Source organism: Myotis yumanensis, unplaced genomic scaffold, assembly GCF_028538775.1.
Source record: "Myotis yumanensis isolate MYYU_CA2020_CCGP unplaced genomic scaffold, mMyoYum1.0.hap1 SCAF_2, whole genome shotgun sequence".
NCBI lineage: Eukaryota > Metazoa > Chordata > Mammalia > Chiroptera > Vespertilionidae > Myotis > Myotis yumanensis.
The window spans coordinates 217,117,713-217,143,485 of record NW_027223753.1 but is presented as its reverse complement, the minus strand read 5'-3'; the positions used below and the strand labels follow the sequence as shown (position 1 = coordinate 217,143,485).

At 52.3% G+C, this 25,773-nt stretch overlaps 1 protein-coding gene across 1 annotated transcript; it reads right to left on the bottom strand.

Annotated features, from left to right (window-relative positions):
* Window positions 1–509: 509 nt before the first annotated feature.
* CCT8 (chaperonin containing TCP1 subunit 8) lies at window positions 510–13,783 on the bottom strand. The gene is made up of 15 exons (XM_070407312.1): window positions 13,665–13,783; window positions 12,025–12,115; window positions 11,327–11,406; window positions 8,696–8,845; window positions 8,047–8,227; window positions 7,895–7,956; window positions 6,690–6,827; window positions 5,601–5,779; window positions 4,936–5,002; window positions 4,774–4,861; window positions 4,561–4,676; window positions 4,137–4,208; window positions 3,896–4,060; window positions 3,579–3,698; window positions 510–715 (listed from the first exon to the last, which is right to left on the bottom strand). Exons 1-15 carry the CDS (start codon window positions 13,722–13,724, stop codon window positions 638–640), a joined length of 1,647 nt encoding a protein of 548 aa, XP_070263413.1. The 5' UTR covers window positions 13,725–13,783; the 3' UTR covers window positions 510–637.
* Between the last annotated feature and the right edge of the window lie 11,990 nt (window positions 13,784–25,773).

Sequence of the window (25,773 nt, the reverse complement as noted above, 5' to 3'; positions counted from 1 at the left end):
TAGAGCTTAGCTGGGACCCTGTCAGCCATAGTGCTTCTAAAAGTCCTTCAGAATACCAAAAATATAAAATTTGAAAGTTTTCCAACACAAATGTGACACATCCCATAAAAATCAGTTAGGCTTTTACTGATCTTATGAAAGCAAACTTGGTTAATTTGTACGGGTCAGGAGGGGCATGCTCAGCTGTATCTCAGCATCTTTACACTTTGCTGCTAGAGTAAGGATTTCAACCCTTCGCTGCTAATGAAACAAGTTACTGTGAGTCTTAGGGTTTCCAGAGTTGTGATAAAAACTGGTCTGTCACACCCCTTCACAAGGCCAAGCCCCGCGAGAGCAGCGCAGACCATGTCTGAGTACACGAGCACAGCCGTGTTCGATACAACTCATGTACCAACAGGCAGCAGGCCCGGCACACACGGGGAAGAGGCCCCTGATCACTCCCACAGCCAGTTGCATGAACCAGGTCGAGTCGTCTTAGATCCAGGGACAGTGGTCAACAGAAACGAGGGTTTGATAGTAACAACACCTTTACTGCATTGTCCAGCCAAGGACACAAACACAACACTTCTTAACGTAAGAAAAACGCCAGGCAATTCCTAGTTCACTACAACTACGACTACAGCAAAAATTAACCCACTCAGTCATTCTGGTCGTCGTCCCAGTCTTTCTTCCCCGTGGGAGGCTTGGGCCCACCGGCTGGTTTTGCCATGATGATCTGCAACACAAAACAACAAGAACATACAAACTCAACCTTTAGAAGGAAGAAAAAAGATCACGTTTTTATTGGCCTCACTGAAGATTAAGCACTCATGTAGATAGAAGCCATGGGTTTTACAGTGCACATGAAATCCAGCGCTCAGCAGAGTTCCCTGCTTTCCTCAACATTAACAGCAACACCCACACCCATTAGGGAAGGGTGCTCATTCCCTCCAAGACCTGCAGGTCAACACCCATGGAGTCGAGAGAGACTGCCACGTACCACCAGCGTGAACCAATCAACATGCACCCGATTTGCTATTTATACACGAGTGTTGTCTTGCCAACCATCTTCATCACAATTTCCTTGAGGTTTAGGAACTTTAGGTCCACCTGCCAGTTTTGCCATTAAAATCTAGTAAGTTCAACACTGAAAATTTCTAGTCGCGCACCCGAGAACCACTCCAGCGGCAGGAAGCGTGTGGCATGAACCCAAGTTCACCTACCCAGTTCCGTGGCAAGTTAAAAGCACACACCAGAAGCCTCTGCTTCATCTACAATGTGCTAGCCCAGCATTACCACAGGACTAGAGGCCTCAACACTGGGAGCCCTCGGGGGATGTCAAACTGAAGGGGAGCACGGGCCTAAGCTGCAGTCGGACATCCTTGGTGCTGCCACAGGGGCGCTCACCAGTCCTCAGCCCAGCTTGTGGCCGAGTGGGGCTCCCCCTGTGAGATTGCACTGACCACCAGGGGGCAGCTCCTGCCCCCTGGTGGTCAGTGTGCATCATAGTGACCCATCCTTCTGCTGTTTGGTCGATTTGCATATTACCCTTTTATTATCTAGGAGGATTTGTTTGGAAAAAAGGGAGCAGGGAGGTGACAGTTTAGGGCTGAAATCAATTTGGGAGAGTCTAAAATTAGTTGGGTTTCCTCAGAATAGAACTCTCCAACTCATACTTTCTGAATCTCAAAACTAGAAACAGTATTGCTCCCCAAATTTATATTAAGAAATGTTTCTGGGTTTGGCTTCTGTTTAAAGCACAATACCACCCCCTTACCCGATTGGTTCCTCACCTCTTTTCAAAAGCTTCCGTAAGAAATATGAGCCTTAAATTCCTGGAATACTACTTTACAAACTGAAGTAAGTTCAGATTGAACTAAAGGCATTATCATTTCAGAATCTAAGTGTAGCTTGATTTCTTAAACAGTACCCAGACCAGTTCTCAAACTTTCGGGGCCTCGTAACCACCTGCACGGCTTCTTTAAAACACATTGCTGGGCCTCCTTCCAGAGTTTCTGATTCAGTGAGTCTGGGTTGGGCCCCAAAATTTGAATTTTTACAAGTTTTAGGTGATGCTGATTTGTGGACTGTTATTTGACAAAGGCCAATCCATCCCTTCTTCATTATGCAACACTTACAACTGATTTCCAAGTCCCGTCCCACAATATACGCTTCGCAAAATTAGGTACAAATTCATGGCAGCAACACACACTGGCGAGTGTGGTCAGAGGGTGGTCGGCACCTGTTTTCCCAAGTGCAGGCCAGGCAGACAACAACGAACTCAAGAAGCCCAGGCTCCTGTTTAAACCCAAGACCCAAAAGCACATTTGTGACCGAGGCCCTCGGCGACTGCAGCTACTGTCTCGCTGGGAGAGCTGACATCACAAAGGGTCTGAGTTAAGGAACTGCCTGTCAGAGTATCTGCTCCCATCTCTGTCCCCTTCTGCTTTTGATAGTTTCCATTCTTGGCCACATGCTAACTTTTAGAACAGGCATTTCCTTAGGCTTCCACTATGTTTACTTAAAAACTAGAAAATACATATTTTCAATGAAAACTACCCAATACATCAATGTAACAACGCCCAACTAAGGAATCTACCACACAAAGCCCAGCTGCATTTTGCTCATCTTGTGATAGGCAACGTGCTCTCTGGCACTGAGCTGCCGTCTGTATTCCTGCCAACATCACCAACTGGTCCCTGTGCTCAGGTGTCTAGTTCCCACCCCACTTGCTTCTCACAAGGTTAATTTGGCATAACTTTCACTTAATGGATGGATACTGTGCTCCCACAAATTACAAGGTTCTACGAAGTACGTATACTTCATTGCTTAGAATCACTTCTAGAATTTTGTAGAAAAATATATTTCATTAAGTTTCATCAAAAATATATTTCAAACACCTTGAAAAATTGTGAATTCAGGTTTGTCTCTGAGCCCAGTAGTCGTTACCACAAAATTTTTTTAGAAGCGGAGAAATACTATGATTTTTAATATCTTTAAAATCTTTTAGTCCTCCCCCTACACATAATTTGTCAGTCGGAAAGTTAAGCACCCAGTTCCTACCGTCTCATGAATTCCCTGTAAGCTGGTGACCTGCAGTGTCTGCCCTCTGTCCTGCCTCATTCCTCACCAACGTCGCCCTGAACTTCCTCTCCATGCTATTTTACAAAGGGCCTGAAAACGATGACTGTGAACCAGATCTGTTTAAAGACACTGGCCCGGCCGGCAAGGTTCAGTGGTTGATCATCGATCTATGAACCAGGAGGTCACAGTTCGATTCCCGGGCAGGGCACATGCTTGGATTGGGGGCGCAATCCCCAGTAGGGGGCGTACAGGAGGCAGCCGATTTTCTCTCATCATTGATGTTTCTATTACTCTCTCCCTTCCTCTCTCTAAAATCAATTTAAAAAAAAACATATTTGAGGGGAAAAAATAAAGAATAAAGACACCGTTGCTGGCCCTCCTACACCTGTCAGGCGAAGATGAAGGCCACTCCTGTGAGCAGAAAGAGAACTGTGCTCGGCCTCGTTCCATGAAAACACACTATTGAGCCCCACGAGTATTAGTTTTTCTAAAGATCAGAACCCCCCTCCCCTCACCTGATCCACTCTGAGCACCGTGACGGCGGCGTTGGTCGCCAGTTTGATGGCCCAGTACTTCCCCAGGTACGTGTCCAGGACACCAGCCTCCAGCATGTCCTTCACGGCAGGGACTTCAGCCTGTGGGCAGAGCAGGTCTCCCTTCAGGTTCTTTATGTGGAAATGTTTACAGGACAAAAGTGCCACCCTACACACCCTATAGGAGGTTACTGATAAAGCAAGACAGTAAGTTCTCATCCCTTTTCCTTTTACACAAGTATTTCTACTTGCAGGTTTTGCATTCACAAAACCAAGTTCACAGAGTTTTGTCCAAATACCTCAATATCTAATCCAACGTTTTTGTTTCCTTCCTGATGCACTGCATAGAGCTTGGAGATGACTTCGTTGGCTTTAACCCCCGAGTTTTCTGACAGTGCCCGGGGAATAGCTTCAAACGCCTCCGCAAACTTCTTGATGGCGTACTGTTCAAGCCCAGGACACGTCTGCAGCAGAAACAAGCTTGTTCATGTATTTGTTCAAATCACAGGAGGAAAGCCACTGCACCCGAGAAAGCTATACCTCTCCGTAGGACGTGATCTGCTTGGCTAACTCGATTTCTGTTGCTCCACCTCCAGGCACAAGACGTTTATCCTGTAACATGTAGAAAATGTCAATGAGCAGGAGTTTTCTTTTCTGTGCTCGGTTCCCGTGCTCTACCCAGGGCCTGCTGGTCAGGACCTGTTCCTCACTCCCTAAGCACAGCTGTGACCCAGATGTAGAGCTCTGGGCGTCGGTACATGACGGGGGAGAAAGCATGAATGGGAGCCTAAGAGCTGTGCCTGTGAAGGAACCACAACCATCCCTTCAAGAACAGCTCACGATCTCAGGTGGGACAGGGCTCTGCTTCCCACCAGCCGCCCCGGGAAGGCCGCCCCGCGCTCAGGAGTCTGCACTGCGCCTGAGCCCTGCAGCGAGCGCCACCTCCAGACGCCTTGGGACTGACCCTGGTGAGAACTTTGAAAGTGTTCACAGCGTCATCGACCGCCCTCTCCACGTCGTCCATCAGGTTGTCCGTGGAGCCTCGGAGCACGATGGTGGAGATGGCCCCGTCCTCCTTTTCTGTGGGCCAAGTGCAGACGTTTGGGGAGGAGTGAAGAGCTCGAGCTCCCGGGCTGCGGGCACCTGCGCCCCCCCCCCCCCCCCCCCCCGCACCTACCGTGCTTGAAGACCACCACCTGGGTGTCCCCCACTTCTGAGAGGGAAACACTGTCACAATGCCCCATTTCTTCAGCCACAGGAGGAGTCTGGAAGAAAGCGACCGTTGTAACAACAATAACCAATAGGCTTGGCCGTTTGTTAACGTGTCCAAAATGCATACCAGCCTAGGCAGAGCTGTAGCACCAACAGTCTTACACAGCCGCCGGAGGTCCCACTTTGAGTTCAGCCTTAAAAACAAAACCCAAAACAAAGACCTTAATAGAAGCGTTGATTCCAACAGCTAGAAAACAACACAGAGATTAAGCAGGAAACTGTACACTGGTCCCCACGCCACACATTTTTGAAGGTCCAAGCTCAGAAAAGGTTTGGATTGCACGGGGAGCCCAGGTTGGGGGTGGGGGTAGGGGCGGCGCGGGTCACGCATTATTCTAGAACAGGGAGCTTCAAGTCCCCGTCGACACTGAGGGCTCAGCTGTAAAGCATGAGGGTACGTAGGAGACGTCTGCTTTCCTGTGGCAGCCACATGAGGGAGAGAGCAGGGATTTACCGCTCATCAGATCAAGTACGAGAAGAGGGGGGATGGTAGAGGACCTGTCCAGTGCCTCATGTCCTGACCCCACTCTGGTGACTGTGCCAGGCCTCTGCCAGGAACGCCTTCCCTCCCTCTCTTCAAATGACACCCCAAGATTCAGTTAGTACTTTTGCTCTTTGATCGAATACCTTATGCTTCCCTTTTTTAAACAGCCGTCAGGTGTGCTGAATTTGGTAGTGCCGCACCATCAACAAGCCCTTTAACAGAGGTGAGCAGAAGGAAGCAGCCCTCACCTCACCAGCATGACGTTGTACTTGTTTGCGTAATGGAGAGCCATGTCTGCCACCTTGCCGCCCGTGACGATGACGTTCGCACCGGTGTCAGCAATAGCTTTGACTTGTGCGTCCATGAGGTTTTCTTCTCCCTTACTGAAATTCATCAGCTCCTCAGCAGTCTTTATCAGCACTGTTCCCTAGCAACACAAGGAGGAACTCTCTTTAAAACCATCTCATGGCTTTGATGTTCAAAGTCATAAGATAGCATTCTACTGAAGACATAAAGATTTGGGAAAAACACGAAAATCCACGTGAGTGTATTATGAAGCAGAATACGGAACCTTTACAATAGACACCCAGCTTGTTCCCTGCCTCCCGTTCCAAAACGGACACCTGCTCCCTGACAGGCACCTTGGCGGAAAGGCTAGAAACACCGCACGTTCGATGTTTTGTTGGGCAAGGGTCCTGGCGTCGGACTTTGACAAATAGTTACCTAGGTAACAATGTGGTTCTTCCCTATACCAACAAGCATCTGCCACGTGCAAAACGACAATGATAGGCTTTTCTGTACCGGGCAGACGTTTTTATAAGCATGTGGACTGATGACCACTGCCCACCCAAACCTGTCACACTTCTGAGCCCATCATCAGCTCGGCTCCAACAATCTCGGGATGAAGCCAGCAGTGACCCATAAACTTCAAACTTGACGTAACATGTATTTAAAAAAACACAAACGTATAATTTTAATTACGTCAGCATGTTTTTCTTAGGATGCTACCGAAGCCCAACGTCGCCTTTTAAAACACGAATGAACAGCACACAGCACTGGGGTTCCCCATGGGCACTCTGCTGCTGAGTGTGTAACTCCTATAGCGGTCAAGGGCCATCTTTATCACAACAGAAACCACACCACTGTGTAAAGACTCACACTCAATCTTCAGTATTGGAATTAGATATTCAAATATAAACCCGGCTTTAAAAACCAGACATGACCTGAGTTTCCAATGATTACACAGTATTCACCGGTTAAGAGCAAACCACCCCTAGAACACAGAATCCTGTAGCCGCCTGAGCGGGCAGCCCCGGTCTCCCTCCCAGTGCTGGTACCTTGGTCTCGGTTATCATGCCGTCGAAGGGACACGAGTACACAGCTATCTTCGCGTCTTTGACGGAGGTCACGTCCCCTTCCACTTCCTTCTTGAAGACCATGCCGTGCAGGACCGAAGAGGACCCGACGCCCGCGCCCTGAGGAGCAACACCAAGGCCACAGTGAGCGCACAAGCAGCACCCGGGCTGTGCTGTCTGCAGTCACCAATAATACCTCTTCACTAGCGACAGACTGCAGCGCTGACCCTGGGGAACGGGTGGGAAGGGGCCACCGATATGGGGGAGGGGAGTGGGCCTTCAGTACAGTGGGAGGCGCCAAAGACAGAAAACTGTTCTCGTCCACCCATCCAGCGCCCCTCCCCCACCCCAGTACTGGGGGCCGAGGGACAGGCACACTCAGGACTGGGGCAGAACAGAGAACAAGCATCGTTTCAGATCTCCCAAGTTCACCACTTAATAATGAGGGGGCACTGCATGGAGTCAGAAAACAGCCTGGGCACCTTCACACACACAGAGCGGGCACGTGTGCTTGTGGAGGCTAAACTTCCGCTACATCCACAGTCATATGGCAATGTGCACAACCACGAATTCTGGTTTTAATATACCAATCAGACATTTTTATGAAAAATACAGGCTTATTTCAATGCTAACATTAAAGTTATTATTGCAGAGCAAAGGACAACTTCCATCCCAAACAAAACTGCCCAAGCTTGCGGCTCTAACGCGGCACATCCAAAGAATATGAAGATCAGTGTTTTGCTATGCACGCTCTCACCCTTCAAGCTATCATGGAAGAACGACAACTTTAGCCCTAACAGGCTTGGCTCAGTGGATAGAGCGTCGGCCTGTGGACCGAAGGGTCCTGGGTTAGATTCCGGCCAAGGGCATGTACCTCGGTTGCAGGTTCCTCCCCAGCCTGGGCCCTGGTCAGGGCATGTGCAGGAGGCAAACAATTGATGAGTTTCTCTCACATCAATGTTTCTCTCTGTCCTTCCCTCTCCCTTCCACTCTCTCTAAAAACCAATGGGAGTTGACTGATGAAGAAGTGTCATTACACTTAAAATATCCTCGGGTGAGGATTAAAATAAATGAATCAATCCTAAGTGCCAAAACCCAAGGCAAGGTTTAGGTGTAGATTAACACAATTTTTCCCCCCAAAACAAGTAACTTATCTAGGTCATGTCAAATGCATTTTCTAAACTTACCAGAATCTTACAAACTCTGATGTTATCCACGTTGAAATGGCCCGACTCAGGAAAGATGGACACTGTTGAGAAAGAGGAGGCATGAGGAGCTGCAGGGGGACAGCGAGGAAGCAGCTCCGCCGTCAGACAAGGGATGTTGGATCCTGACTCACCACAGGCCTGAGCAATGAGCTTGGCCAGAAAGGCTTCGTTGCCGTACTGCTTGCTCATGATGGACGTGTGGAGAAGAGACGCCACTTCGTCAACATCCCGGAGGTTTTTGGCAGAACAACAAACCAAACTGGGAAGAATCTCATGGGCTTTCCTGCAGGCGATTTCATAGCCTTCGATGACCTGACGTGTGAAATGCAAAAACCGTTCTCAAAGACATACTTTTGACAAAGCAGCATATTATGGCGACCCCATGAACACGTACATTCATTTTCAATATGAAATAACAAAGCACATGTCCAGAACGACAGTCATGGCAGAGCCTACGAGTTAGGACAGCCATGGGCGAGAGGCCACATCTGAATCCTAACCACCACTTATAAACTACAAGGTCTCAAGCAACATTTGCCTGAGGCCTCACCCCCTTCTCCTGAAATGGACCGGGGTCATTTTATTAGCCTCACAGGCAGGCTCTGGTGCGGACGAGGCGGGGCCTGCAGAGCCGGTCCACAGCACTGGCAGAGGGAAGGCTCACGCTGCTGGGGCTCTGAGGATGGCTCTTGGAAGCAGTGGGGGTGTGCATGCATGAGCACACACATGCACACACGTGAGCACACACATACTAACTAGGACACTAAAGTCAACGCTTGCCTCAGAGACCGACAGGCCGATCCTCAGGAGCTCCTCCGCCAGCTCCAGCAGAGCGCCAGCAAACACCAGCACGAAGTTGGTGCCGTCTCCAACCTCTTGCTCTTGCATGTGCGAGGCCATCACGATCATTTTGGCAGCAGGATGCTGCACCTGGTGGAGGGGGTTGAGTTTAACAGCAAGTTAAGACACCGGATATTTAAAGCAATACAGCCATTCATTCCCATTTCTTCTTCATCAGTCAACTCCGATCTCCCAGGGGCCAGTGACTCCACCGCACAGACCAACGGTGTGGTCACGAGGGGACAACCAGGCACCCTGGTCCCTGGCCACACGTGGTCACTGTGAAGGGGAATGACCTCAGTGTGTATGCTTTTCACCTGCAGTCGCCAGCACGTCCATCTCCACACACCAGGTCAGGGCGTCATTGTGCGTTCACTCGATTAAAAATGAAGTACAGTGGGGCCTTAACTTACGAGTGCCCCGACTAACGAGTTTTTTGAGATACCAGCTGTCTCCCGGCCGATTTTTTGCATTGAGTTGACAGAGCAATTTGAGTTAACGAGCTTGGTCTCGAACGAATTAAACTCTTAAGTCAAGGCCCCACTGTAACTCCCACCACTAGTTCCAGGCCTTTTAAAAAAGCTTTATGAGAGCTAAAACAGGTATCATTTAAGTGGGGCATGAGTCTCACTTTCTGTGTTTATTCTTAATGTAAAGGAATCAATTGTGATTTGAAAAAGGGGAATAGAAAATGTTTCTTCCAAAAAAGTATACCAAGATTTTAAGTGAATTTTCCCCCTTAGGATTCAGATGCTTTTTTAGAAATGAGAAAGGGCCCTGACCGGTTTGGTTCAGTGGATAGAGGGTCGCCCTGCGGGCTGAACGGTCCCGGGTTCGATTCCGGCCAAGGGCATGTACCTTGGTTGCGGGCACATCCCCAGGCAGGGGTATGCAAGAGGCAGCTGATCGATGTTTCTTTTTTTTTTTTTTTAATATATTTTATTGATTTTTTTTTTACAGAGAGGAAGGGAGAGAGATACAGAGTCAGAAACATCGATGAGAGAGAAACATCGATCAGCTGCCTCCTGCACACTCCCCACTGGGGATGTGCCCGCAACCCAGGTACATGCCCTTGACCGGAATCGAACCTGGGACCTTTCAGTCTGCAGGCTGATGCTCTATCCACTGAGCCAAACCGGTTTTGGCTCATCGATGTTTCTAACTCTCTATCCCCTTCACTTCCTCTCTGTGAAAAATCAATAAAATATATTTTTTTAAAAATGAGAAAGGGGTACCAACTGACGGTGAGAAAACTAAGAAGTCAGTACTATGATCACATCATGAGGATTGTATCCCCACCACAACCGAGCGACTCCGAGAACAGCACCGCCCACGACACTCACAATGACAAGTCCCTCCAGCATCTTGTGCCATTAAATTTGTTTTATTCAGAACATTAAGGATATATTATTTAATAAAGTGAGAGAAATGTTTACACGCCTATAGGGTTTCATTTAAAAGGACTAAGTTGCCCTAACCGGTTTGGCTCAGTGGATAGAGCATGAGTCTGCGGACTGAAGGGTTCCGGGTTCTATTCCGGTCAAGGGCATGTACCTTGATTGCAGGCACATCCCCAGTAGGGGGTGTGCAGGAGGCAGCTGATCGATGTTTCTAACTCTATATCCCTCTCCCTTCCTCTCTGTAAAAAAATCAATAAAATATATTTTAAAAAATAAAAGGACTAAGTTATGCGGCTTTAAGAGCCAAGTTCAGGAGCATTTGCTGAGGGTCACGCGGCCTCTGGGACAGGCGGTGACAAGTGCTGACTGTCCCAATAACCTGCGGCCGTATCTCTGCTACCGACTATGCCGTCAGAACAGCGCCGTTTCACTGTCACAAAGCCAAACAAATGGTCTTTTCTTAAAGCCGCCGCTCTGAGCATCAGCTGTCCCTGCCTCGGATAAGTCACTTCAGTGCCACACACTTCAGACCAGACAGCACAGCCATCTGTGTGCTTAGCAACCTACTCGTTGTTGTTAATCCTCACCTGGGGATATTTTTCCATTTACTTAAAATTAGAAAACAAATGTTTTCACTGATTTCAGAGGGAGGAAGGGATAGGAACATCCACGATGAGAGAGAACCATGGATTGACTGGCTGCCTCCTGCACACCCCCCACCGGGGATCAAGCCCGAAAAACCAGCCTGTGCCCTGACGAGGAATCAAATGCTGACCCCTGGGTTCACAGGCTGAGGCTCAACCACTGACACACCCGCTGGGCTCCGCTGATTGGAGAGAGTGGGAGGGAGGGGGAGAGAGAGAAACACTGATTGGTTGCCTCCTCCATGTGCCCTGACCAGGGACGGGGACCGAGCCTGCAACCAAGGTACGTGCCCCGGACCAGAACTGAACCCAGGACCTTTCAGTCCTCAGGCCAGGGCTGATCGGTTTCCTTCCAAAAGCACCCGACAGGGGACCAAACCCAAGACCTTCTGGTGCATGGGACCAGGTCCAACCAACCGGACCCAGCCGGACCGCCCAGGGCTGAAATGAGGTTTCTTCCAGGTTAAGATCTACTTAACCTTCGAGTTACCAACACAATTCTTGGCTTTTTAAAGGACGCAACTTACTTCCAGCTCTCTTAAAATAGTCGCCGCATCATTTGTCACAAACAGCTTCTCCAGGTGGTTGATAACCATTTTGTTCATTCCTGAAAGTTAAGTTAGAAAAACAAGTCCATAACCATTCAAATCCTTCTCCAAATACCCAGGAAACTCTAGTTAAAAATCTGTTTCCATGCATTTCTTAAACTGGAAGAACCCACCCCACTCCAACTCTCCCACGGCCCCCAACGCACACCCAGGTCATGCCTCCCCTCGCATCTCCCCAGTTCACTTGGGAAGATGCCAATCTCGTCTCCTTTTTGATCAATAAATATAAATCATACTAATATACACAGAAGGATCTACTTAAAAGTATGTTATTTCTCTGCTGATTCATCTGCATTAACTAGATTCCGTTGATGGCAGGAGGCGAGAGACCCTTCTCCCTTAAGTCCCAATGTCGGTGTGAAATGCTGGGCACCTGTTATACTGAATGGAGCTCCTGCCTAACAGCCAGAGCCACAGTTTTCCTATCGTCTCCCGAGGACAGACAGGAGCGTCTGATCCCTACTTTCCTACAGGGACCTGAGCTGCTGATTCAACACTGGAACCTGAGTGGTGTCGCTGGACTGAGGTAACGTCCAAGCCGCCCTGCAGGCCGCTCTCCAGCGAGCAGAGTGCCGTGGAGCCCGTGCAGCCGACAGCGGAACTTGGAGATGGATTACCGTTCGGTCCGTACGCCGTGCGAGTGGTCTGGGCAAGCTCCTTGCAGGCCTGGATGTTCCTGTACACGGCCTCTTCCAACCCTGAGAAATGCTGGGACAGACCTTCTGGTTAGAACACGAAACAGGAGCCTGCCTTCCCAGGGACAGTGGGGTCGAGAGTGACAGCACAGCCCCCGGACCGTCCTGCCCACCAGGCGAGGCAGGCGTGAGAGCCCGGTGCCCGGTGTTCATGATGCAGAGGCCCCGCCAGCGTCACGGATGGAACGCGGCCCGCAGGGACCCGGGAGGGTCTCCACCTCCCTCTGCAGGGAAGGCCGCGGGCTCCTCCAGGTGGAAGCACCGACCCGACTTCCAGGGGGCAGGGGAGGAGCAGCTGCTGTGTCGGGGCCTGAGCTCAGCGAGGCCAGCAGCTCGGGTCCGGGAAGTCCCGCTGGTGCACCTGCCCCCACGCTCAGGCCCCGAGGGCAGGTTCCCGATGCAGCTCAACATCCCCCTTCACACACAGAACGGAAGGAGCGCTGCTGCGATCTGGATGCTCTGGACTTGGGGTGACTGTGGCCTATTTCCCGAGCTGCTTCCCCCAGCACAGCAGCCCCAGGAACCACCGCGCGGAGCTCAGCCCCTCGCCCCCTCCCGCCCGCGGGCCAGTCCTGCACCCAGAAGCCCACGTGCGAGCGGACACCGCCTGGACAGGACGGCGGTCCCTGCGGAAACCCTGACAGCGCCGGCCCAGGGTCCACGGGCCCCAGGGTCCACGCAGAGGAGCTGTGACCCCAGCAATTCAACTCCAGCCTCGAGCTGACGCCGTGTCTCAGCCTCCTGCCTCCTCCCCGCTCTCGCCTCTGAGCCGAGCCAGGCCCCCTGAGCTCCATCTTCTCCTCCCCGTCCTCCGTGGCCACACCCCACCCCCAGGGCCGGTGCCCACGGGCCCCTCCGGCCGGGACACCCGCACTGTGGCCGGGCGGCCTCCCCTCCGCCCCTGGGTCCCTCCCGGCGCCCAGCCCTCCGTCCGCGCCGCCATCGCCGAGCTCCCTCCTGCTCTGGTCCTGCTCCGGCCACGGCTGCCCCAGCGTCTAAGCCAGTGACCGCCACGCTGTTCTGCCCGCAAGAAGCTCGCTCCCGAAACTGTCCGAGATGGGGCCTCGCTGCCGGTGTCCGTAACTGACCGCAGGGAACGGGGGCAGAGCGAGGCCACCGGGAGCAACCGGCGCCAGGCCGTCCCGGAGCACGGACACAAGGGGAGGCTCCGGGGACACCCGGGTCCGGCCGGAAAGCAGCGCGGGGCGGGGGGGACAGGTCCCCGCGGGCGCGCAGCTCCGGGGCCCCCTGGGCCCGACCCCCATCGCAGGGGCTGCGGGCCGAGCTCGGCATCCTCGGTCCCGTGGGGCCCGGACCACGTGGCCCGAGGACCGACGGCCCCGGCCCCGCCGCCCTCCGCCGCCGTCCCGGAGGGTGGGGACCAGGCGCGCGGCGGGACGCGAACCCGGGGTCGCGGGGGGACGGAGGCGCCCAGGCCGGACGCGCCCCCACCCCGGGCACCGCCCTTTCTAGAACCTTCTCTCCCTCCGACCGCGGGACCGGGAGCAGCCGCCCTCCCGTCCGCGGCCGCCACGCCGCCCCTCCCCGGCCGGCGCCCTCACCTTCGCTCCCTCCTTGAGCATCTGCGCGAAGCCGGGGGCTTTGGGGACGTGGAGCGCCATGGCTGCGCCGCGGGAGCCGTTCACGCGCCCACCCGGAGAAGCGAGGGCCGCACAGCCTCCTGGGAACGCCGCGCGGCCTCAGGCCCCGCCTTCTCTCCGAGGCCCCGCCCCTCCCCGCCGCTGGCGGCAGCCTCGCGAGACGGAGCGGTTCCCGTGCCCAGACCGCGCTGACGATCCCCGAGCAGGTCGATCGGCCCGGCGGGGCGCGCTGTGGGCCTTCGGGTCCGCGCACGCGCAGGCCGCCCAGGCGAGGCGCCCGCTGCCGACGGCTCCGGCTCTGCGTGCGCGGGGCGTGGGCCGCCGGGTTTCCCGTGTCCGACCGGAGGCCGCGGCTGCAGCTCGGATGAACTTGCGCGTCGTCCTGCAGACCCGCCGACAGGGTCCAGGCAGGTCCCTTCCCGCCCGGAGCCCGGCCTGCAGGGCGGTTCGCTGTGAGCGAGTCTGACGCCGAGAGGCCTGCGCGGGGGGGAAGGTGCGGGGCGCGGCGAGGAGGGGCGGCTGCGGCCCCGGCTCCGGCGCCGGGGTGGGCGGTCTGGGTCTCGGGCCGACGGCCGTGCCCGGCGCCCCGTTCGGAAGCGGTGGCTCCTCCGGCGGGTCAGCGCTGTGGCCCGGACTCGCCCTGGACGGCAGCCTCGGAGCCGGCGGCCCCCCCCCCCCCCCCACCCGGGGCGGCGCGGGTTCCTGGTGTGAAACCTCCCGCTCCGCGCGGCTCTGGCGGAGTCTCCCCGGGAACAGGGAGGTCGGCGCGGGCCCGGGCGCGGGGCTGCGGGAGGCAGCGATGCGTGATTCTCACCCACGTCTCTCCCTCTCCCTTCTCCTCTGAAATCAGTAAACAACATTTTTAAAAACAGAACTCTTTCTGCTCATGAACCAGGGTCTGTTTCCTTCCCGAGATGCCGGCGGGGTTCCCGTGTGAAAGGCAGCGGGGAAGGTGCAGACCGGCCAGGAAGCCTGTCCACTTGGAAGAGAAGCTCTCACCGCCCCGGAGCCGGTCCCCACGCAAAGCCGGACCGAGACAGGGCGTCTGGGGAACAGCTGACGGCCGCCCTGCACCCGGCCGGGCAGCTGGGCTCTGACAAGCATTTTGGTACCTTGCCCTCGACCTGGACTGGGTCAGGGACAGAGTCAGGGACAGGGTTAGGGACTGGGTCAGGGACAGGGTCAGGGACTGGGTCAGGGACAGAGTCAGGGACAGGGTCAGGGTCAGACTGGGTCAGGGTCAGGGTCAGGGACAGGGTCAGGGACTGGGTCAGGGGCAGGGACTGGGTCAGCGACTGGGTCAGGGACAGGGACAGGGTCAGGGACAGACTGGGTCAGGGCCTGGGACAGGTTCAGGGACTGGGACAGAGACAGGGTCAGGGACTGGGTCAGGGTCAGGGACTGGGTCAGGGACAGGGACAGGGTCAGGGACAGACTGGGTCAGGGCCTGGGACAGGTTCAGGGACTGGGACAGAGACAGGGTCAGGGACTGGGTCAGGGTCAGGGACTGGGTCAGGGACAGGGTCAGGGACTGGGACAGGTTCAGGGACTGGGACAGAGACGGTCAGGGCCTGGGTCAGGGTCAGGGACAGGGACTGGGTCAGGGACAGGGTCAGGGTCAGGGCCTGGGACAGGTTCAGGGACTGGGTCAGGGACAGGGTCAGGGCCTGGGACAGGTTCAGGGTCAGGGACAGGGACTGGGACAGGGACAGGGTCAGGGACAGGGACTGGGTCAGCGACTGCGAGGGACAGTGGTCTCTGCTCCAGGCCTGTTGCTGTCAGACATCTCGTTGCATGGAATCTTTTATACGACCCATGGGGAAAACGTGTCCTGTTAACCACTTTTTATTTTACGGCCTCTATGATCTTACGTCTTTTCTCTTTCTCTCTTTTTTAAATATATATTTTTATTGATTTTAGAGAGAGGAAGAGAGAGAAACATCAAAGATGAGAGAGAATCATGGATCGGCTGCCTCCTGCACACCCCACAGTGGGGATCAAGCCCACAACCAGGGCATGTGCCCTGACCGGGAATCGAACCCTGACCTCCTGGCTCATAGGGCAACGCTCAACCACTGAGCCCTAGTGGCAGGGTGTCGGTTATTTTTTATTAAAATGATTTCCATTGGGATTTTCATTAGGGTGAGTGAGTCTCAGGGGAATAAAGTTAAGGGAGAATCTATTGATGTGTGGTTGGCTGGAGCAGTTGCGTTTTCTCTGTGCTATTTGATGCAGCTGTTTTCTGTCCTTCACGGATACTCACTCTTCTGACTCCGCCTAATTGCACCCAGGAGGTGAAATCCCATCAGGCAGGAGTCCTGACCCAGGAGGGTAATGGCTACGAAGTCCTTTCCAGGAGATCACACTGACCCTGTCCCTGACCCTATCCCTGTCCCTGTCCTTGTCCCTGACTCTATCCCTGTCCCTGATCCTGACCCTATCCCTGTCCCTGTCCCTGACCCTATCCCTGTCCCTGACCCTGACCCTGACCCTGACCCTATCCCTGTCCCTGACCCTATCCCTGTCCCTGTCCCTATCCCTGTCCCTGACCCTGGCCCTGACCCAGTCCAGGTTTCATCCCGCCTGCATCATCACACGGGAATTTAGGAAAAGATCATCTAACAATTAGAAATTAACTTTCCAAGATGAAAAAGGAAAGTTATTTAGAAATCAGAGCAACAGAGGAATCCTATATAACAGCCGTGGGCAAACTACGGCCCGCGGGCTGGATCCGGCCCATTTGAAATGAATAAAACTAAAAAAAAAAAAAAAAAAAAGACCGTACCCTTTTATGTAATGATGTTTACTTTGAATTTATATTAGTTCACACAAACACTCCACCCATGCTTTTGTTCCGGCCTCCGGTCCAGTTTAAGAACCCATTGTGGCCCTCGAGTCAAAAAGTTTGCCCACCCCTGCTATATAATAAAAGGCTAATATGCAAATTGACTGAACGGGTGGAACAAACAGTCGCTATGACGTGCACTGACCACCAGGGGGCAGATGCTCAACGCAGAAGCTGCCCTCTGGTGGTCCGTGCACTCCGACAGGGGGAGCAACGCTCAGCCAGAAGCCAGGCTCACGGCTGGTGAGCACAGTGGTAGTGGCAGGAGCCTCTCCCACCTCTGCAGCAGCACTAAGGATGTCCTATGGGGAGTGGGTCTAAGCCAGCAGTTGGACATCCCCCAAGGGCTCTCAGGCAGCAAGAGGGTGCAGGCCAGGCTGAGGGACAGCACCCCCCCCCCCCCGAGTGCATGAATTTCATGCACTGGGCCTCCAGTATGTTTAGAAAAATGTAATAATACAGTCACTTATCTCAAGATGACTCACATTTGCCAAAAAATTACCAAGGAGAGAAGGAAAAAGAAGTTAGCAAGGACAATGCCTGTCTCCACGCCCAAGTGCTTTCTTACTCGAGGTGTGGGAATGAAGTGTGGCAGCAATCATCTCAGGTAGAAGCTGTACTTTAACTCTAACCCTGCTGTTTGGCTTCTGTACTTACTGCTTTGTTTAACAATAGAAAAGTTACTTTGACTTTCTGAACTCATGTATGCTATCCCAATGGATTGAATGCTCCATTTTTGGTGGTTTGAATATCCCATTGATGGTGATCTTACTGGTTATCGAAGCACATCCTTCTGTACCTGGGAACCAGGACAGCACAATTATCCTAAATTGCCTCAGTGGCCACAGATAATGCGTTCCGGTTGACTCAGTGGTCCCAAGGCCAGGACAGCACAATTACTCCAAATTGCCTCGATGGCTCCAGATCATGCGTTTACGTTGACCCTCTAGTTAATGTGTTTCTGTCCATTCAGTGGTCTGGAGACCCAAAACTATAATTTAACTAACTTGCTCAGTTCTGCTTCTGTAAACTGCTTTTTTGCAAACCAGGTTCCTCATTCCAAAGCCTGAGATGTAATCAATACCTTTGTGATTTTTTCCTGTATAAATCTGGTGTTGGGGCTAGGTAATTACTATGAGATTTGAGAGAGCGAAATGCCCCCTCGTAGTCCCGGATTTGCAATAAATGCGACTCCTTAATTCGACTTCTTGGGGCGTCCTTGTGTGATTCGCGGGCACGTTACAGCAGGGAGACTGTTAGGCCCTCATCAGGACCTTAGGGGCTGAGGTGTGTAAGGTGATACCACTCCTTCCCATAAGCTTTCTGTATGATTTCTCACGCAGCCCAAGTGAGAACAGGTGTGGGTGCAAAGGTGACACGCAGACCTACTGATAGTAGCAGCAGGTGACAGATAGCAGCCAGGGCCACACAGACAGAGACTTGAGGAACCAGAGAAGCATCATTGATGATGGTGATCAGGTAAGGTGATCACCGGGTACAAGTAAAATACGTAACTATTTTTGACCCTTTTACGTGGCCAGTGAACATGTCAAATACACTTAAATTCTATCAAAAGTGACTTAATTTTTAAAAACATTTCTTGGTTCTTTTTGTAAATTTTATATTATTTTTTAAGTCTTTATTGTTGAGATTATTACAGATGTCCCTCTTCTCCCCGCCCCCCCCCCCCCCCCCCCGCCCACTGTCCCCCTCCACCTGGTTCCTACTCCGACCCAGGCCTTCACCACTCTATTGTCTGTGTCCATAGATAATACATATCCTAAATAATAAAAGGCTAATATGCAAATAGACCAAATGGCGGAATGACCAGTTGCCATGACACGCACTGACCACCAGGGGGCAGACGCTCAATGCAGGAGCTGCCCCCTGGTGGTCAGTGTGCTCCTACAGGGGGAGCGCTGCTCAGCCGGGAGCCAGGCTCATGGCTGGCGAGCGCAGAGGCGGTGGGAGCCTCTCCCACCTCCACAGCAGTGCTAAGGATGTCCGACTGATGGCTTAGGGCAGTGATGGTGAACCTTTTGAGCTCGGTGTGTCAGCATTTTGAAAAACCCTAACTTAACTCTGGTGCTGTGTCACATATAGAAATTTTTTGATATTTGCAACCATAGTAAAGCAAAGATTTATATTTTTGATATTTATATATTTAAATGCCATTTAACAAAGAAAAATCAACCAAAAAAATGAGTTCGTGTGTCACCTCTGACACGCATGTCATAGGCTCACCATCACGGGCTTAGGGGAACGGGCCTAAGCCATCAGTCAGACATCCCCCGAGGGCTCCCAGACTGTGAGAGGGTGCAGGCCAGGCTGAGGGACCACCCCTCCCGCCCCCCAAGTGCACGAATCTCATGCACCGGGGCTCTAGTATGCATATAAGATCTTTGTTTAATCTCTTCCCACCCCCTGCCCCACTTCCCTCTGAGAATTGTTTGTTCCATTTCCATGCCTCTGATTCTATTTTATTTACCAGTTTATTCTGTCCATTAGATTTCTCATTTGTTTATTTTGATTTTTAGATTCAATTGATGATAGTTATGTATTTGTTGCCATATTGTTGTTCATATTTTTTATCTTTTTCTTCTTCCTCTTCTCAAAGTATATCCTTCAACATTTCATATAATACTGGTTTGGTGGTGATGAACTCCTTTAGCTTTTTCTTATCTGTGAAATTATCTGACCTTCAATTCTGAATGATAGCTTTGCTGGGTAGAGTAATCTTGGTTGTAGGTCCTTGCTATTCATCACTTTGAATATTTCTTGCCACTCCCTTCTGGCCTGCATAGTTTCTGTTGAGAAATCAGCTGACAGTCATATGGGTGCTCCCTTGTAGGTAACTAACTGTTTTTCTCTTGCTGCCTTTAAGATTCTCTCTTTGTCTTTAGCTCTTGGAATTTTCATTTTGATGTGTCTTGGTGTGGGCCTCTTTGGGTTCCTCTTATTTGGAGTTCTGTGTGCTTCCTGGACTTGTAAGTCTATTTCTTTCACCAGGTAGGGGAAGTTTTCTGTCATTATTTCTTCAAATAGGTTTTCAATATCTTGCTCTCTCTCTTCTTCTGTCACCCCCATAATTCTGATGTTGGTGCACTTGAAGCTGTCCCAGAGGCTCCTTACACTATCTTTGTACTTTTGGATTCTTACTGCTTTTTGCTTTTCCGTTTGGGTGTTTTTTTGCTTCCTTGTATTTCAAATCATTTATTTGATTCTCAGAATCCTCTACTTTACTGTTGAATCCCTGTATATTATTCTTTATTTCAGTCAGTGTATGCTTAATTTCTGACTGGTCCTTCTCCATATTTTTGGAGGTTTCTAGAAGATTCTTTAGCTGAGATTACAGTGGGAGAGTTGCTATGCAGGAGACACCCCTGTAGAGCAGAACTTGCTTCATTGGGGCTTTGGTGCTCACTGAGTCTGCCCCTTGATGTGTCACTTATGGATGTGAAGAGTTGTAATCTGGATGGTCTGACACTGACCACTGGGTACACTGGCTCTTGGGTCTCCAGGGAGGTGCAAAGTCAGCCAGTGCCTGGGGCCACCCAGCAGGAGCTACAGAGAGATCTGCAGATTCCTCCTCTTTGTATCGGGTTTGAAGTGCCCAGGGGAGGCCCAGCTGTGAAGCAAGGCAGGCTGGTGCTGGTCCTGGATCTTGGGCCTTTTATCGTTAGGTTTTGGGCTCCCTCACCCAGCTGCAGCTTGTCGAGAGAATTTAGCCTGAGTAAGGACAGGCCACTCATATGCAAAAGTTGTTGCCAGCTTGGGTGGGGCTGTAAATTGGGTGAGGCGGGGTCTTAGGGAATCACCTGAGCAGAGCAAACAGAAATGGCTGCCCGTCAGCCCTGCACCGGGAGGTCCCAGCACAGGAACAATGACCGCTGCGAGCACCTCCGTCTGGGAGAAAGCCGCCCAGAGTTCCTGCCCCGATGCCAGACAATCCAGTTCCTCCTCATATGTGTCTGTGTTCCCCAGAGGCTCGCCTGACGCTGGAGCTCAGAGGAAGCAGGACCTTGTAAGTTCAGTTCGTGGTGCCGGCCTGTTAAGCGGAGCAGCTGGGTCTCCAGCAGCCTGTGTCACTGAGCCCCAGTCCACACGGTTTTACAGCCCATAGCCCTCACTGCCCCTAGGGGCTTCTTTCCCAGCTCTGGGACCCTGAGCTGGGGGTCTGGCGTGGGGCTGGGACCCCTTGCTTCTCTGGGGTGGCCTCCGCAGAGACAGTCTCCCTCCTGATTAAAAAAAGCGGCCCCCGTGGGTGCCGGGCCAGCCCGTTCCCCGCCTCTGCACCTCCTACCCGTCTCAGTGCACTTTCTTCTTTACTCCTCTGGTTGTGGGGCTTCCACTCAGCCAGCTTTCCAGCGGTTCTGGATGATGGTTCTTCTGCATTTTAGTTCTAATTTTGATGTGCTTGTGGGAGGTGGCGAGTACAGGCATTTACCTACGTCGCCATCTTCCGTCCTAAGTTTCTGCTTCCATCTCTTGGTTCTTGGTGGAGGGAGCTTAACTTACCTGAAACATTCGTTTATAACATCCCATTCCACCGACATGATGTAGGAGTGAGGTGCTACCGCGTTTACCGTTACCAAGTGCTCATGGCGGTTCCTGTGATGTAGGAGGTGCTACTGCGTTTACCGTTACCGAGTGCTCATGGCGGTTCCTGTGATGTAGGAGGTGCTACTGTGTTTACCGTTACCGAGTGCTCATGGCGGTTCCTGTGATGTAGGAGGTGCTACTGCGTTTACCATTACTGAGAGCTCATGGCGGTTCCTGTGATGTAGGAGGTGCTACTGCGTTTACCATTACTGAGAGCTCATGGCGGTTCCTGTGATGTAGGAGGTGCTACTGCGTTTACCATTACTGAGAGCTCATGGCGGTTCCTGTGATGTAGGAGGTGCTACTGCGTTTACCATTACTGAGAGCTCTTGGCGGTTTCTGTGTTGTTGGAAGCAGTGTGGGGTGGCTTCCAGGCAGGATCATAGCTCTCACTCTGTTCAAGACCCCGAGGCAGTGGAATTGCTCCCATCAGAGTGTCGGGGTGGCTCAGATCTCTGCGCCTCCCGTGGGTTTGTGGGACGTGGTGACAGATCGCACCATCCCAGCCCTTCTGTGCCCCTTCCTAGAAGACTGCCAACTGCAGTCCTGTTTCCATGGAAAACACCCAGGAACATGCAGGAAAGCAGCAGAGAGAAATGAGCTTGGACGTCTCTGAGCTGACACTGCTGTTGGCACCGCGGGCGGCGTGGGGACGGGCGTCTGTCCATTCCTTGGGTGTGATGGAGACTTAGATACTGAGTTTCCCTTCAGACAACGCCAGCTCCCAGCCAAGTCACTCAGACCTTTGGAAACAGACTCTAAACTAGTGTGTGATACCCTGGAGGGGAAAACAAACCGTGATTTAGATCCACAGAGTGCGGACTGCGCTGTGCGGCGTGCTCAGAGAATGAGCCGGAGCAGGTCATCAGGGATGGCCAGGAGAAAGCCCCGCTGCGCCCATGAACTCTAACCTGAGACGCACCTGTGATGTTCCCAGTCAGTACCTGCTGCTCCCCAGCTCTGGGAACCCCGGGTCCTTCAGTCACAGGCTGACGCTCTATCCACCGAGCCCAACCGACGAGGGCAGGAGCGTCTTCATGAGCTTTTGTGCACCAAGCCGTGCTCACCACGCCTGGGAGCAGCTCGGCGCCCACCTGAGGACATGGGGAGACGGGGCTGTTGATGTCGTTTCGTAGCGACCACGGCGTTTGGGGGTTCCTCCTTCAGATTCGTTTTGCCACAGGCTGGGTGCCATGTCACTGCGGATGGCAAAGGTCAAGAATGGTGAGCAGTGCCAGCGGGGTGGACCCCATTTAATTGGCGATGATGACGAGAGAGCCCGGTGAGGCAGCCCGAACAGTGAGAACTTTAGCCCAGCGGTTCCCGACGTGGGCACATGCCCCAGGGGTGGTGGTGGGGGGCGATTTGACTTTAAGGGGCAATTTGAGAATGAGTTATGAACAGTGAAGTTTTTGCATTTCTTGTGGTTCTAGGGGCCTCATACAGTATGTAAATATATGTTGTAACATCTTTATGCATTTCAGTTCTCCGTTATATGTTTTGAAACTTTCTTTGCTATTTTTCATATCACTTCATATTATTATTATTTTTTAAACAATTTCTTAGTGATTTTTTCCTCGGTTCTCCCACTGTCCTTTCGTCCTTTTATTTTTCTCTTTCATGGCTGCCATGTTCTTTGGAAGCTTGTCTAGACCAAGTTCATGGCCTTTTAGGCTTCCTCCATGTGAACAGGGGTTCACTTTTTGAATAATAAGAATTCTATGTCACAGGGAGGGGGCATCAGGATTTTAGAGATGCTGAGATGGGCCACGGCCAAAACAAGATTGGGAGCCACGGGGCTGGAGTGAGTGGTGGGCAGCTGACTCCCATCTCAGCGCAGGCCCATCCTCACTCCATCCATCTTGCAATAGCTCGACCCTGAGTTCTAGACGATGACATCTTTGGACTCGCTTACGTGTTCTATGCCAGGGTTGATCCAGTCACAGCGATGACGGCATCTCCTGTCAAGGGTTCACCCTGAGCCCGGTTCCCTGTGCTGAGCCCCTCTCGCGCTGGCTCGGACCATTGTCACAGCCACCCTGATGAGAGCCCTCCAGTGACTTCCCAGAGACTCAGAAGTTCAACCAAACTGTACCAGGGCCTCCAAGGCCCGGCAGGATGGCGCCCATCCCTGCCTCACGTCCTGCTGTGTTCCCCCTCAGCGCGCGGAGCTCACGGAGCACACGTCCTTCCCGCTTTCCCCCAGCAGCCCCGCTGCCTGGCCGGTGCCCGCCCGCTGGGCGTGGATGCCTCCTCCTTGTCCTTCAGGACCCAGATCAAATCCCATCCCCAGGAGGGCTCCTTGACAACTGTCTAAAGACCTTCGTCTACACCACTCTGTTGTCCCCATCACAACACCTAATACCCCCTGAAAATGTTCATGCTAATTAATTCTTAAAAAATCTCTCCACCAATAAGAATGTCATCTTCCTGAGAATTTGGACCAAACATATTTGTTATTATTATGTTTCCAGCTCTTAAAACAGTGCTTGGCACCCGTTAGGTATTCAATGAATGAATGAACTCTGATTTTTGGGTCAGGGAGCTGAAGCACAGAGAGGTTAGGATATCTGTCTCAGGACACACAGCTCCCAAAGGACTTATCCAGGCTTGAGGCCGAAGCCCATTTTCTAACCACCGTGCTTTCAGACACCAACTACACAATGTCTTTACGTCGGACCTGAGCTCAGATAAAGATTATAATGAAATCTAAACTTTGGTGCCCAAGAGGGGAATTCTGGTTTTGCTTTAGTCTCCGAAGTTAACTGAGTGGCGAAGAGCTGCTTATGAGCTGCTGTGCGTGAGGCACACTTCTCAGGAGTGCTGGGCTTCCCAACTCAGTCAGGATCGGGCAGCGCCGTGAAACTGTCCCGGGTCCTAATCGCTCGGTAAAGACGGATGCTTTCATTTCTCCGGCAGCTGGACTGAGGAGTGAAGCTTAACTAGACACACAGCTCCACACATTCTCTGTGAGAAGGTTAAATGTGAGCGCAGAAAGAGCAACTAATTCATCCGACCACCCTCTGTGCTCCCCCCACGTGTCTATTTTAAAATAGTGGCCGTATGGTTAGCAGAGAGCACCCGGGGCTGGGCTTGCTTTACCGCCACATGTGCTGCGTTCTGTGCGAGGACTAGGCTGTGATTTCCGAGTTCTTCCGGCTCCTTCTCAGGAGCTTCTTTCACGTCATGTCACACCCTGTGAAGTGTAATGGAACGACGCTGGTTTCATTTGATAGATTAAAAGGAATCAGGTTGGTTTTAAAAAGTTATGCTGCAAATAATAAAAATGATAATAGGAAATACATCCCGTAACACGGATGCCGTATTTCCTGAGCCTCCTGAAGCCCGGCTTTACCCTCATTACAGGAGCCTTAGCCTGGGCCCGACCACTGTGTGACAGGAGCACGGGTGACACAGGGTAAAGTGTGTGTGTGTGTGTGTGTGTGTGTGAGTGTGTGTATGCGAGTGTGTCAATGTGTGTGTGCATGTGTGTGAGTGTATCTGTGTGTTTTGTGTCTGTGAACATGGATGTGAATGTGTATCAGTGTGTGCGTGTGTGCATACATGCGTGTGTGCGTGTGTTTATGAGGACATGAGCGTGTCTGAGTGTGTGTTTGTGTCAATGTGGCAGGCACAGCCCGTCTGTGGTCCTGCTTCTCGGACCTCCTGTCAGTGAGAACTTCCCTTGCTTCTCCAGGGACTGTGCCAGCGAGTTAGCTTCCTTTGCCGGCAACAGAGAAAGCTGAGGAGGCGGGTTGGGGGGCCTGTGACCTGGGTCCCAGAGGGACTGCTAACCCTAAATCAAGAAGCTGCTCGCACTGCGGGGGGTCCCAGGGCGGGCCTCCCATTTGTCTTTCCCCATAAAAACCCTGCTACGCACGGCCGCTCGCAGACCAGGAACAATGCGTCACCAGCAGGCTCTCGGCCTCCATGGAGGTGGGTGTGTGCCGTGTGCTTGCAGATCTGCCAGGAAGAAGCCAGGAGAGGTGTCCAGGTCTAAAGCAGCGTGTGACCTGCGTCTGGGGGGGCAGCGCTTCCTGGGCTGAGGGCTGCTGATGGTGAGGTCTGCAGTCGGCGAAGGTTTGTGCTCTTCCTGTTCTTGACCTGGTCTGTGAGGTGGGGCTTAGGAATAAGATCAAACACTAACCTCATGAAGACTTTGCGTAGAATTAAGCAGCGTCCATCTCAACGTTGAACTTGACCTTGTGGCTTGTGTTTATAGAGGATTTTTTTTAAGTGTTTCAGTTGTTCAAAGAGTGGGGAAAAAAAGGAAAAGAATAAAAAGAAGGAAGGGAGGGAGAGAAAAAAGAAAGGGTAGCCAGTGTTGACCTATGAACCAGGAGGTCAGGGTTGGATTCCCGGTCAGGGCACAGGCCCGGGTTGCGGGCTCGAATCCCCAGTGGGGGGCGTGCAGGAGGCAGCCGATCCATGACTCTCTCTCATCATTGATGTTTCTATCTCTCTCTCCCTCTCCCTTCCTCTCTGAAACCAATAAAATATATATTGTTTAAAAAGAAGAAGGGGTACACCTAACCTAAGAATAGTTTCCACCTGCTCAGGCCTGCTCCTTGCTTTTGAGTGCGTGGGGACAGCCGACAGCGCAGCGGCGTGAAAGGTAACTCG

Bases quoted from the DNA above. Each gene is read 5' to 3' on its own strand.
- CCT8 (XM_070407312.1), bottom strand. From the start codon at position 13,724: ATGGCGCTCCACGTCCCCAAAGCCCCCGGCTTCGCGCAGATGCTCAAG. The intron at 8,846-11,326 runs GTAAGTTGCGTC...CCCCTCCACCAG, and splicing joins CTATTTTAAGAGAGCTGGAA to GTGCAGCATCCTGCTGCCAA. The intron at 4,862-4,935 runs GTATGCATTTTG...GCTTTCTTCCAG, and splicing joins CTACAGCTCTGCCTAGGCTG to ACTCCTCCTGTGGCTGAAGA.